Source organism: Capricornis sumatraensis, chromosome 22 (genome assembly GCF_032405125.1).
Source record: "Capricornis sumatraensis isolate serow.1 chromosome 22, serow.2, whole genome shotgun sequence".
Lineage (NCBI taxonomy): Eukaryota > Metazoa > Chordata > Mammalia > Artiodactyla > Bovidae > Capricornis > Capricornis sumatraensis.
Genome location: NC_091090.1, coordinates 52,735,208 through 52,749,892, shown reverse-complemented (window position 1 = coordinate 52,749,892; position 14,685 = coordinate 52,735,208). Strand labels below are relative to the sequence as shown.

General features: G+C 50.2%; 1 protein-coding gene across 1 annotated transcript in view; it reads right to left on the bottom strand.

The window, feature by feature from the left end:
- The window catches only part of LYRM4 (LYR motif containing 4), an 85,238-nt gene that overhangs the window by 54,979 nt on the left and 15,574 nt on the right, over positions 1-14,685 (bottom strand). Inside the window, exon 2 of the mRNA XM_068960976.1 lies at positions 7,563-7,683. Within this exon, the coding sequence (XP_068817077.1) occupies positions 7,563-7,683 (121 nt within the window). The remainder of the gene's footprint in view (positions 1-7,562; positions 7,684-14,685) is intronic.

Genomic DNA, 14,685 nt, shown 5'->3' with positions numbered 1-14,685 from the left:
CCTATCCAAAGACACAGGGTCCACTTAGGGGGCAATTCTGGTTATTGTTTATAAGTTCCTGTAGACTTCCAGAGGACTGTGTTCAAGTCCAAGACAGAGCATATAAATCTCCGTTGCCTCTGACTGCTCCATTGTTATTATTTTTTTTTAATATGTAGATTGAGCTTTTGGTCTAATCTTAGTTTATCTACAGAAGCACAGGGTAAAGTACCCCTGGGCTACGCCTCTGTTCTAAACTCCACATTCTGCTCCATGAAACGAGTGAACAGACTGTATCTAGAACAGAGAGGCTTGGCTTCCCCCCAAGAAGGGTCAAAGTCAGAAAGAGCTTCTGTGAGGCTCTGATGGACCTCTTAATTCCATCCCAACTCTGCCTCTAAAAAACATACAAAGTCAACTCCTAATTCTATGGCATAGAATGGGCGCTTGATAAACAGGGAAAGAGACGATGGGCCTGGAACTAGGTACAGTGTGTATGTGATTTGTCTGGCAGAGTGGGATCAAAGTCCCTGAGATGCTGGCCAGGGAGCAGGGAGGGGTCGATCAAGCGCCCCTGGGGGGGGCACTCCCATCCTTCTCCAGCCTGCACGTGACCACGCCACTGCTCTTCACGCGCTGCTGCCATCTTCATTGAAGGAAAACATTCTCCTCAAAAGGATGCTCAGCGCCAGTGACGCGTCTTAACCGGAAAAGAAGGTCAGCAGCAGAGGCGCAAGCAACACTCGTAAAACAATCCAATTTTTTTTTTTTTTTTTTTTTTACTTTCTCTGTAGCGGAAAGTTCAGACCAGGATAAGTTTTTGGAATTTATGATGGCACAAATGCATGGCTGGGTTTCAACTTTGCTCACCTGGAACCTAAACTCTGGAGAGTTAAGATCTTGGTTAAAAATGGTCAAGGAAAGCTGAGCAAATACTCAAGAAGGGGACAGATACTGATGTGAAATGTTGAACCACGGCATTTCAGAACTGGAAGGAGCCTTGGAGCTATAGTATGAGCCTTTGATTTTATAGACAAGAGACTGGAGGCTTGAAGTTCAAGCTCCAAAGGACCCTCAAATATCAGTCAGTGTCTAAAACACTCCATTTTATTTTTCTCAATTAAGAAAAATTGATGATTGGTTATAAAATTTTTCTTTAGGAGAAGAGAGAATTTCTTATTGTGATAAAAATTAAGAAGTTACCATCTTGACTAATTTTAAGCGTGTATCAGTAATTCAATAGTGTTAAGTACATTCACATTGTTGTAAAACACATCTCTAGAACTTTGCTACCCTGAAAACCTGAGACTACACCCATTTAGACACTTAACTCCCCTTTCCACGCCCCAGCCCCTGGCTGCCGCCACCACCCTCCTCCCCATCTCTGTGCCTGGCCCCGTGAGGACTCTCACTCGGGGGGAATCAGCAGTGCCGGTCCTTCTGCGTCTGGCTTAGCGCACTGAGCGCAGGCTTGCAAGTCCATACACGCTGCAGCCTGTGTCAGTCTCCTTCTTTTTAAGACTGAATAATATTCCCCTGCACGTAAACGCTACGTTTTGTTGTTTATCCATCCGTTAGTGGGAATTTGGGTCACTTCTACCTTTTGGATACTGTGAACGATGTGTAACTCTTTCCGTGTATTTTAAATGCCCCTCATCTACAGATTGGAGAAGGCAATGGCAGCCCACTCCAGTACTCTTGCCTGGAAAATCCCAGGGGCGGAGGAGCCTGGTGGGCTACAGTCCATGGGGTCACGAAGAGTCGGACACGACTGAGCGACTTCACTTTCACTTTTCCTTTCATGCATTGGAGAAGGCAATGGAAACCCACTCCAGTGTTCTTGCCTGGAGAATCCCAGGGACGGGGGAGCCTGGTGGGACACGAATGAAGCGACTTAGCAGCAGAAGTAGCAGCATCTACAGATGGCTTTCCTCTCCTCCATCAAAACGACTGCCAAATGAACTTTAGAGATTCGTCTGAGCCTACCAGAACAGTGCTTCAGCTAAGAGTGAACCAGAGGCCCGGGAGCGCGCAGCACTGCCCTTCCCACAAGACCTGTGGGCAAAACACCCGGCTTCTCAGGCCGTCTGCAGGATGACATTTGGGTTAGCAAGCAGGCTGCCACCCATGTCATCAACCCCCTTCCCGGTGTCTTCAATGGCTGTGCAGAGCGTCCGCCCGGAAGTGCGCACGGCAGCAGGTTCACGGTTTTGGGTCTGATACAGCCACTATCTGAATTGTTTCCTTAAAGAACGTGAACAGCTAACACGGTATGGAATCTTGTCATCACTAAACAGCTGCTGACAATAACGGTATAACTCCAACATCTTGTTATCCAGAATTAGAAGACACGATATCCAGCTCACCTTCTCAGGGTATAACTACAGCCTACAGTTAACAATATACGTCCTCATCTCAATACTTAAGTTACACAAACCCTGCTGAGCTGGACACATGAATGCTGCGTCACTGGCTCAGAAAGCAAACATCCTTTGGAAGTAAGTCCAGTGTTCCATCGCCAGCCTGCACGCGTGAGTGCGGGGCTGGGAACCTGTCAGCCTGCTCGGCTCGGAGCCCGGCAGAGCTGAAGGGGCGCTGTCCCAGGGGGCACACTGGCGGACGCTGAGAGCGGCACACAGCTGAGCGCACCCCCAGGCTTGGCACAGACATTTTAGTTTCCACCAGGTTTGAACAAAAAGGTGCTACACGCTAAAGATTCAGCTGGATTCTCCTGAGGCCATAATCGTGACTCACGCACTCCAAGGACATCGCGGCTGAGTGCAGGAATGCGGGCGCGGGGCCTGCTCAGCAAGTGCTGCGGGAGGGGCTCCTGCTGCCGCTTCTCCCACAGGTAAGGGCTATCAAGCCAGGGACGCAACTCTGCTTCAGAATGCTGGGGAAATGCTTTCTCTGTGAAGGTGAAGTCGCTCAGTCATGTCCAACTCTTTGCGACCCCGTGGACAGTAACCTACTAGGCTTCTCCATCCATGGGATTCTCTAGGCAAGAATACTGGAGTGGATTGCCATTTCCTTCTCCAGGGGATCTTCCCAACCCAGGGATCGAACCCAGGTCTCCCGCATTGGAGGCAGACGCTTTAACCTCTGAGCCACATTTCTCACAATCTCTGTGAGCTACCCAGGCTGGGCACTGCCCTCCCTGCAGGCTACAGAGTACAGCAAACAGCCATACCAAAGAAGGCTGGTTACAATCCTAAGGGCGTGGCATATCCTAGGGGCTTACAATCCTTAAGAGTGTGGAGCTCTAACTCGAGGGTGACCACAGTCTAATGAACAACTTATACAGAAGGATCAGAAGGAATGCACACTCTGAACAGCAAAATGGAGAAAGGAACAAAGGCGGAAGCAGAGTCTGGTTGGCGCTCTTGCTTCTCTGTCTGGCGTGAGCCACCCAGATCTCTGCTGACGTCTCGGGCAGAACGTCCCCTGTGACTTCTCCACAGCCCAGACGGTGGGAGCCGCGTGCCTGGGCCCCTCACTCGGCTGGCTTCCGCGCACCATCCCAGTGCCGCTGGCACCCATGCGAAGGGCCTCTCCTGCTTTTCTGACCTCACCTGGGAAGCGGACAGGGAAGCCAAGTTTAGCAGGGGCTAGTCCGGGACCTGCTTTCAGCAGAGGAAGAACTCACACGAGCTGCCAGGCTCAAGCTGTGTTTATGAAACCATTTTATCTGGAAACAGAGTTTAAAGAAAAGTGGGCGAATGTCTCTGCTGTACAGGATGCGAGAGAACACAGGCAGCTGGAGAGAGGGAGGGCCTGGGGTTAGGGGAGAGGTGGTGGAGAGACAGGCCCAGGGTCAGGGGGAGAGGTGGTGGGGAGAGGGGCCTGGGGTTAGGGGGAGAGGTGGTGGAGAGAGAGGCCTGGGGTTAGGGGGAGAGGTGGTGGGGAGAGGGGCCTGGGGTCAGGGGGAGAGGTGGTGGGGAGAGGGGCCTGGGGTCAGGGGGAGAGGTGGTGGGGATAGAGAGAGGGGCCTGGGGTTAGGGGAGAGGTGGTGGGGAGAGGGGCCTGGGGTTAGGGGAGAGGTGGTGGGGAGAGGGGCCTGGGGTCAGGGGGAGAGGTGGTGGGGATAGAGAGAGGGGCCTGGGGTTAGGGGAGAGGTGGTGGGGAGAGGGGCCTGGGGTTAGGGGGAGAGGTGGTGGGGAGAGGGGGCCTGGGGTTAGGGGAGAGGTGGTGGGGAGAGGGGGCCTGGGGTTAGGGGAGAGGTGGTGGAGAGAGAGGCCTGGGGTTAGGGGAGAGGTGGTGGGGAGAGGGGGCCTGGGGTTAGGGGAGAGGTGGTGGAGAGAGGGGCCTAGGGTTAGGGGAGAGGTGGTGGAGAGAGAGGCCTGGGGTTAGGGGAGAGGTGGTCCACAACAGCGTGTCCACAACAAAGAAGCGGCAGCCGGCCGGCTTGCAGTCCGTGGGCCACAGCTGCGGACAGTGAGGGAACGGAGCCCGAGGTGCTCATGCAGGGGAACTCACTCTGTATGTGTGAGAGTCACGCCTAGGGGCCGTGGGGAAGGAGAGTCACGCCTAGGGGCTGTGGGGAAGGAGAGTCACGCCTAGGAGCCGTGGGGAAGGCTGGTGTGAGCTGCTGATGCTGCTGGAATCCCTGGGGTGGCCACGTGAAGACTAAATGTCTCGGCACATGAAGGAAGGATGGCCTCTGAGGACAGGATGGGCTAGGATGACATGGTCCTTAAATGTCTGGGAAACAACACTGGGAAAGGGCTTGAACCTTGATCCTTCCGTTCCTCCTGACGCAGGAGCTCTCGTCCTGGACCTACTGAGTCTGCCCTCAGGAATGGAAGCCTGAGTGTGTGTCTGGCCAGGCGCCCCGAGACAGGGCATCCAGCCTTCTCGCACCTCGGATTCTCTGTGCCTAGACAACCAGAAGAAATCTTTCCCCGGAGACGTCTGTAAACACTGCAGAATCTCACCCTGCGACAGGGGCATCATCAGTGTCAGAGCCGGGACCCTCTGTGAGGACGGTGGCAGGAGGCGGGCCGCGGCGGGAGGCCGCTCCCGGTCTCAGGGTCACCCACCGAGGCGCACGCCTGGCGGCTGGCAAGGGGCCACGGGCTCTCTCCAGGGAGATGCTGCCGGGACGCACGAGCACGGGCCGGTCTCCCAGTGGAGCGCCCCGTGGAGGTGGACGTGACGTGGGGGTCGCTGTGGCTCTGGGGTGATGCCGCAGGCCACTGGGTCCCCTCCCTCCTCCCACGGACCACGTGACGGCCCTCACGGTTTCGGGGCAGCCGGTGAGACAGCAGGCTTCCGCCGGCACATGCCCTGGACCGAGGGCCACGGGCTCAGGAACCAACAGCGTGTGTTCATTCAGTCCCCGAACAGTGAGGAGCCGCTGCCACGCGGAGCCGGGCTGGCCCTCCTGAGCACCGCGGCGAGCCGGCGGCTGTCCGAGGGTGTCACGCGCGATCACCAACTGACTGACCCCCTGCGGCTCAGGCCATCGGAGTGAAGCCCGCGTGGCAAGGGAAGCCCAGCTCGGGGGCCCGCTCCACGTGAGGGCGACCGGGGCCTCAAGAGGGCCAGGCTGCGGGAGGGGGTGGCGGCCAGGGCGGCAAGGGTGCCACCTGGATGCGGCGGCCAGGCCCCTGGAGGGTCTCGGGCAGGCATGTCACCTGCTCTGACTTCCCTTTCAGAGGCTCACTGGCCGCCTGTGGAGAACAGCGTGCCGGGGGCAGGGAGGGTGGCGGGCCCGGTGGAGACCCACAGATGCGGCTTTCTTGACGGCCTCGAGGCCAAGGCCAGCCCGACCGGCTCAGCACCAGGCGGCTCAGGGAGGTAACCCCAGTGAGCGTGACGCTGGGATTCGGCACAGTCTTGACACGACAGGGAGACCCCCGCTGCTCTGTCGGTTAACACAGAAGACTTGCGCTCAGAAGCGGCTGCTTGCCCCCGCCCGCCCCCCATCGAGAACGGTCGCCCGGCAGCTGTCCTGGGGACGGCCCGGCCTGTGGCCCCAGGGTTTGAAACTGGTTTGTGCAGATTCACTGGGCGTGTCTGGTGAGAGCCAGTCTATCCATTTTTTTTTAAATAAAGCATTTCAAACTGAGAAAGTGACACAGACAATTATATAAGAGAAGAAATGGTGGTGTACAGGTCCCTTTTCTCAGCAGTTCCTACTCTGAGCAACTTTACAGTAAAAGAGAAAAGCAGTCTGTTTTGGAGGCGCTTGCCAACCTCTGTGTGGGAAAATGCCAAAAACTGCATCTTCCTGAATTTACGCAAAATAAGGATGCAGGCTGCTTGTTTTTCCAAGTTCTGGTGCTAAAGGATCCCATAAAACTCCCCCATTGATGCCTCAGGAAGGCCATCCTTCTAGAGTTTTCAAAAGGGCAACTCACTTCTCTGCCACTATCTGCAACCTTGGAAATCTGCAGACAGCTTCTTTTTCTGACGATCCTATTATCTCTTCTTGCCTTTATATTTAAAGATCATTTCTTTAAAACGGCCGAGTTATTCTACTCCTAGATAACTGCAGAACTCAAAGAGAGCTGTCAGAATCTGAAAGGTTATGATAGAAGGGATTGTTCTATGATGCAGGTAACATAACAAGACTATTAACTTTGACCTAAGATGAAAACCAGCTCCTGATACTGCTTCCTTCATGAACGGTTTAGAGTCGAGCATGAAGAAGGGTCAGAGATGTAAATACATATCCCGATACACGTCACAAGTCACGACACGACGTAACGTCAGCCGCGCCAGGATCTCCTGACGATACGAAAGGAGCGCCTTCTAACACACTCACGGGTCTCGGGAGAATGTAAGGGTGTCCTTCCACAGCTAAACAAACTCACTGTGAGGAAGAGCGGAAAGCAAACGGAAGCAGAAACGGACCTTACGGTGGGACGAGTGCTGAACCAGAGAAAAACAGCGGAAAGGACGGCTTTTCAGAGGGTGAGAAACCCAGCGGACAGCAGGCCGCTCCGCCTCTGGTGCCCTGACCGATTCTGCAGAGACAAGGACACGTCGCCGCACCCGGAGGCCCGGCTGCGGCCCCGTCCTCCTTGCAAGGAAGAGCAGAGCGAGAGGCCAAGGCGACCGCCGGCTCTCCCGCAGGAGGAAACAAATCCCTCGCCGGGTCCTTGGGGGTTGGGGCCTACGTAGCTATGTTTCACACCTGCAGACACGCTGCCACGTGGCAACAAAACAGCTTCATCGCCAATAACACTGTCCTCAGGAAAAGGGCAGCACGGTCTTGAGTTATGATCTTAAAACACTAGGAAAAGTAGAATATATTTATACTCTTTGACATACGTCCGGGTATCAACGTGTAATGCATCCAACAAAGAGATGAAATTTTAAAGAATTCTCCCATACTTAGAGCACCATCGTCTAGTGAAGTGTGGGGACCCAGCTCCCCAGAGGCCGTGTGCTCTGGGAACTCAGAGAGCTGGCACTTCCTTCGCGCACCCCTTGATTCAGTGACAGAACAGCTCGTCTCTGGCCACACGAGCAAGAAGAAGAGAGTCTCGCGATCCCGGGTGTGACTCACAAGCCCCAGAGCTGCGACGCCCGATCACGGGGGACGTGTGAGAGCTCCAAGCTCTTGGCCACCTCACCTGCCGACGGATTATGCCGAGGTCTCTTCTGGCTTTATTCACCAGGGCTTGAATTTCTGCGGGATCCTTCACATTCTTGTTTTCTCTGAAGGCGTCTCTTATCCTCCGGATGGCATAAGTTCTAAATGAATTCAGGGAAAAAGAGGAAAACATGTCAGTGTGTCTGAAACAATGCTTTTAAATGAATTCACAAGAGTTTCCCTAGGAATCAGCTGCCTGCTGGGCCCCTGGGGAGAATCATCTTTGCTTGCTGCTTTGGGCACAGGCCCATCCATTCCTATGCTGGGATGACTGAGCAAACAGATTTAGGGAGGTGAATCGACTCTGGACAAGTTACACGGAACTCCAGAAAATGCTCCTCAGGTTACGGGCTCCTCAGAGTTGTTGGCGTCTGGCTTCCCTCCATTGACACGGACGACTGGTCCTCAACGTGCAGAGACAAGCGAGGACTGCGGTGGGGCCAGGCGCTGTACGAGCGGGCACGCGGGCACCGAGACGGCGACGGGTGCCGCCCTGGGGTCAGCTCTCCAACCTCGCCCTGCCCTCCGGCTGTTGCCTCCTCCTGTGGACCGTGACACACGTGGTCCATACTGGGGCCCCGCCACAGCTGGGAGTGGAGAGGACACCAAGAGGCTTTAGAGTCCATGAAGAGCAAGCATGGACAAACTGGACTGAGTAGGTAATTTAAGTTGCAATGGAAGAAAATGTCTCAGAAGTGATAACAATAAATTAAGAGGGTTCATGGAGGTTTAATAACCAGACAACTATGCCAAGATATTTACTTATAAAACCCTGAACTCCAAGGTCAGAGGAAAAATACTTCCAGAAAGGATAAAAAGATAACTTTAAGCTGGTAATAATGAATGCGACATAGCTAAGTACAACCTCAGATTTTTATGTTCAGAAATCTGCAAAGAAAACAGCTGTTTTCCAGTCATTTGCCAAACTGTATTGAGGGTCCAAAGGGACAAGAAATAACATCTATGGATCTAGGATGTATGGCCCAGGGACCAGGCACAGCAGACTGTGCTCAGAATGGGATATGCATTATCCGATTTAATACGCACAAACTACAACTCAGAGGTAATAATAATGAAAATGGCCAAGATCAAATGCCCAGTAAGTGGTAGAACTAGGTTCTGCAAACAGCTGAACAGAATCTGTGATTTTCAACTGTACCTGCTATAAGCCAAGTTGCTATCCATTCGCCAAGGCATTAAAAGAACAAAAACTGACTGGCCTCACGAACAGCAGAAAGATCATCTCGTCCCAACGGTACTTCAAGTCTTGCTACAAATAGTTCAGGTGCCAAGCAAGTCTCAGGAAAGTGGCTGAGAGCACTATGAGGGGAAGAGCTGCCGACATAAGCAGTGAGCCTCCGTGGAAGAGCTGAGCTTCAGCATTTTCAGGAGGAGGACACTGACCAGTGAGGAGGGTATGGAGTGAGGGGGTAAAGTCTCCATCAGAAAAGCCACCCTGGAGACCAAAGGCTCTCAGTCTTGGGGGGAAGCTGCCAGTAAACCCCTGACAGGCGTCCCCCGCTGGTTTACTGTTACCATAAGGGGCAAGTGCATGAGCGCGGACGGGGCGCCCCCGTTCCTTGATCCCACCCCGCCAAGCACCGCGTCCAGGAGGAGCCACCGACTCCCGCCTCACGGGAAGACCCGGAGTTTCCTGACGGCCGGCCTGCTGTTTCTCCACACAGGGAGTGTCCTTCTCCAGCCTGATTTCTTGGCTAACTCTTTCATGTCCTTAAAGACCTAACCAAGTTAGTAACAAATAAGACAAAAGATTAATATCCTGAGCACATGTAAACCAAGTAGAAGGAGAGAAGGACCACAGTCAACGAGCGAGAGGTATGCACCAACAGTTCACAAGGGAGCCTAGAGTGACTAAGCTTGGAGAGAAGCGTGACATAAATATACGGATCCTCAGCCTCAGCGATGATCAAAGAAGCGTACATGTAATCAGGGCAGAATCTCCTGTCTATCAAATTAGCAGGTTTTTTTTTTAAAGGGCATGTACAGCTTGATGGTGGGATATGAACTACACTTCCTGTGGGGAAACGGGCATCATAATCTGTAGTAACGTTCATAATCGTTTATCCACTAACTCTACTCTTAGTGATCCTGTAGCAACAGCCTGTAGAAATAACAAAGCTGTATACAGAAAGATATTCACTACAGAACTGTCTATAAACATTAAAAGTTGAAACAACCATAAATGTTCAACAGACAAGCGGCTACATAAATTATGACATCATGCAGCTTACAAAAGAGATGGTTCCAAACCGTTAAAGTCACAGGTACCAAAGTCAGAGGCACAGAAAGGTGTGAGGAGGGTATTCAGTCTCCCGGCCCCCGACACTCTGCTCCATCAGATGCAGGTTCCTGTGAAGCCTCCTGAAGACACTGGGTTCATAGTACACCCTCCACGTGTATATTTCTCTTCACAACAGTGGAACTCTAAACACACTGTGCACCTTTAATTCCTGAACCAAAATACAAAATACATCATTTCCTATCAGTACAAATGAGCTGACCCATTAGCGGGCCCCTTACTTCCCTAGTGGCTCAGTGGGTAAAGAGTTCGCCTGCAACGCAGGAGACCTGGGTTTGATCCCTGGGTTGGGAAGATCCCCTGGAGACGGGAAAGGCTACCCGCTCCAACACTCTGGCCTGTAGAGTCCTCGGAGGCACAGAGAGTCGGACACGGCTGAGCGACTTGCACTTACTAACGAATGGGTGCTTCGATTGTTTCCAATCTTGCTGTGACAATCAACACCCTTGTTTCCTGTAGCATCACGTGCATGTGTGTGGTCAACTCACAGATACGGAAGTGGTAAGGCAAAGGACAAGTATATCTGCGGTTTTAATAAAATATCGCCCAAGTTCTCTCTGCAGAGGGACGAGCCCACGCTTCCACCAGCAACATGTACGCTGCTTGTTTCCAGCACCACTGCCAACGTGTGCTGTCAAACTTTCTGATCTTTGCTGACCTAACAGATGAAAGACGGTCTCTCATTTCACTTTACATTTTGCTTGTCATGAGTGCTGCCGACCAGTTTTTCACAAGCCTAAAGCCATTCGTGTCTCTGTTAATGCTCTCTGCCTTTTCCTAACTGAGGGATCTTTCCGATTGATTTGTAAGATGGTGCTAAGGAAACCACCCCTTTGGGATGAGTCGTGAAGTTCTCCCTGGACCGCCACCTGACTTTATGTTTGTGTGCTTCGTCATGGACAAGTGTCCCGTTCCGCCAAGTGGCCACTTTTTACATTATGACTTCCGGTTATACATCACAGGTACAAGTCTTCTCTACTGTGAGATCACAACAAATGCGCACCCATGTATTCCTGAGAACTTTTCTGGTCCATATTTTTATGTTTAACTCTTTGATCTTTTTGGAATTAATTTTGGTGGAAGCTATTGAATATGGAATCTAACTTTACCCTCTAATGTTAAGTTTTCTGAAATGAAAGATACTAAGTCTATACTCAGGATGATCTCATTTATGTTAAATACAGAAAAAATACAAAGAGATAGCATGTTTTAAATTACTTTTGATTACTGGAGTTTATGCTTTCTAAATTTTTAAAATATTTTTTAAATTTATTTTGGCTGTGTTGGGTTTTCGTTCCTGTGTGAGCTCTTCTCTGGTTGCAGCGAGCAGGGCCTACTGCCAAGTTGCGGTGCATGGGTTTCTCACTGCGATGGTTTCTCTATCGCAGGAAGCAGGCTCTAGGGCACAGGCTCAGCGGCTGCTGCTCCTGGGCGCCACGGCGCAGGCTCAGCAGCTGTGGTGCACGGGGTTAGTTGCCCTGTGACATGTGGGATGTTCCTGGATCAGGGATGGAACCCATGTCTCCTGCGTTGGCAAGTGGATTTTTTTTTCACTAAGCCACCAGGGAAGCCCCACTCTCTAAATTATTATAATAATTCTTATTTATTAATAATTTAAAGTGCTGGTAATTTGCCATAACAAAGAAAAATCAGAGAAGGTTCAACCTGTGAGAGAAGAGATTGGGAAGGAAATATACTTAGACAAATACATATAGCCAAGAGACATGTACCACTGAGGATTAAATTAAAGCAGTGCCCTGGGTAAAAGAGGAAGGGAGTGCTTAGTATTAATAGATGACAACAAAAGGTTCTACGAGGATTTTTTAAGGCAATGCAGGGACAACAAGGCAGATGTGTCCAGCAGGCCACCAGAAACGTGGTTTTGGATCTCCGATGAGAAGGTCCAAGCTGGTAATAAACCTGAAAATCCTCGACAAAGAAGAATGAGGCACGACGGTAGGGCAGTTAAGTCTGCTCTGAGGACAGCTGCAGCACCGGAAGAGCAGCTAGCCTGGGACACAGCCCGGGAGAAACGGTGCCAATATTTAAAACCAGGCAAGGTGCTGAGGCAGGAAAGACGGAGACAAGGAGGCCCAGTTCACAAGCAGGGAGGACACAGGAACGCCACTCGTCCTAGAAAAGACACGACGAAGCCTGGGCAGAGCCCCACTGGGAGCGAGCAGTTAGGAGGCAGTTAGTACCTTCAGCAAGAACACGGCGGCATGTGCTCAATGAGGACAGCGCAGTACACACAGGAAGAAGCACCCTGGATTGTTGGAAACGCTTACGCTTGTGAGTAACAACTAGGAGAAGGAAAGAAACTTTGCCACATAATAAGAAAATATTTTTAAAATAATGAAAAAGTTAAGGCACAGAATCTTTGGAATGTAGTCAAAGCCATACTCAGATGAAAATTAATGGCTTACCCAGCTTGATTATTAATAAAGTAAAAGCACAGTTTAATAAATTAGAAATATTTCCTAACATTTTAGAAAAGCAGTAATATCCCATAGGAAAATGAGACAAATTATCTAAAAAATGAGCCAAATCAATGAAAAGTGAAAAAAAACCCCCAGTGAAATTAGCTAAGACAATTGAGTTTGTTCTTTTATGTTATGACTTCTGAAGTATACATCAGAAAGCAAAATTATAAGGAAAAAAAGAGTTAGGAGGATTGGAAGCTTGAGCAGAGGGGTTTAAAACAATTATTTCAGAAACAGAGAGCCGGGGCAGGCTGGCGAGAAGGCCAGTGGAGCTGGGCAGCACCCAGTACAGTGGGCCAGTCTGCCAAGGTGGGTGACTTTTCTCCAGCTGAGTTAAGTTGCCCAGGTGTGGTTGTGGAAAAGACAGATGTGTTAGTAAACCCACGGCTGCAGTTCTGACAGGTGAGTGTAACAGAAAGGCAAAGAGAGAGAAAAACCTTCTAGGGTGCGAAAGAGACAGTGCTGGGAATTCCTTCCCCCATGGTCACAGAATTCTGAAAGCCCAGTTCTGAGAACTCCGGCCAACCTCATACTTAGCCCCCTTTGTGGAATTCAAACCCTGATCTAAATATCCAATAATAAACAATCAAAGAAATTATGGTAAATTTATGGCTTATAATAAGCATTAAATATTAAATATGAAAAAATGTACATCCAAGAAAAAGTGTACTCAAAATGTTATGACCTAAAAACCATTTTTACATAACTGCAGATTTTAGGTCCAGTTCTATGGAGATTTTTTTTTTAAAGTAACATTCTCTTAAAAAAAAAAAGAAAAAAAAAAAAAAGGAACTTCCCTGGTGGCCCAGTGGTTAAGACTCCATGCTTTCAATACAGGGGAACTAAGATCCCACAGGCCTCTCAGGGGCATGCCAAAAAACATCCAGAAAAACACAGAAACAAAACAAACAAAAAGCCCTCAACAAACAATGGAAAGAAAGAAAGGCGCCCTCTTCCTGCAGCAGATGTCCTCTCGGGCCCTCGAGGAAAAGTTTAGGAGCATTTCTGTCCAGGCTTTCTTTCTGATGCTCAAAAACATTTAGGATCTTTAACCGACAATTCATCAAAACTAAACTTCCAGTTACCACTTGGACCCATCCTCATTGCCACTGACATTTTGTTGCAAACAAGGTTTTTCAGAATGTAAACCAATCTACCAAAGTAAAGGCCACCTCTACAGTGCTGTCTGGCGCCACGGCAGAGAGGTGCACCTCCCTGCTCCTGGGGTTTAGACACGGCTGTGTGGGAAGTGCGGGGCCCTGTAAGCTGAAATCAGAGAGCTCGGACTCATAGTGCCTTTCTCCCCTGAGCCTGGACCAAGAGGGGTGAGGGACCAACTGTCCTTCATCCGTGATTCCTGCAAACACTCCTGTGGGGGGCAACCAAGGCGCCACTCAAGCACTAACTGTCCTCATGGAACTGGCCACGCTTCCTTTAAAAGCCCCACCATGACATCAGTGCGCCACTAGCAGGGATGGGATTTTCTGCCTTCTTCCTCCATGACCCCCTCATCTACCAGACATGAGCCTGACCTTGTACCAAAAAGGCAAACTCAAGCTTTCACTGTGTAATAAGAGCTAAAAGTTGGAAAACTACAGAATACCATTTTTAAAATTTTACTTTACAATTATACTGTGAACCGTGCCAGTGTAAGACAGGGCCTTTAAATGATTTAAATTTAAAGAAGAATAACTATCTATGGTAGAATATTCAATTACTTCTGGATTTTCCACTTTATGGGAGAAAATAAAGCATGAACAATAGAAATTCCTCTAGTAAACAACAGAAACAGAACAATTCCTTGTGGTCTAAACTCAAACGTCTTCATTGAAATGGTCTGACAGTGTTGCTAAAATGAAGCCAAATAAAGTGACTTCTGTTTATGTTAGCCTTCCTCCTGCCATTACTCACCAGCAAGGATAAGTGAGCCAGGAAGAAAAGAGGACGGGGACATAGCTAAGTCACCAAGCTTGTGCTCAGCTCGCCATTAAGGACAGTTTACAGAGCAGAGAAGTGCACAGTGGTACTCGCTGCCCCTTCCGAGAATGTGTGTAGTAGCAGAATACCAGCTGGGTTATTCAGAAGGAAAAAAATAAAAAAAACTACCTAAGAATATTCCAGAGATACAGTAATCATCTGTAAAACCAAAAACCAGGAGGTAAATATGGATGTTCTCGGGACTCAGAATTCTTGGCTGGGAAGGAAGGTCAATATCGTGGCGAGCATCCTAGGAGCATCCTGGCTTTGAAAGCACCTTGAGGGACCAGCTGGGCCTGGCTTCTCTCCATCCCTGAATAAGG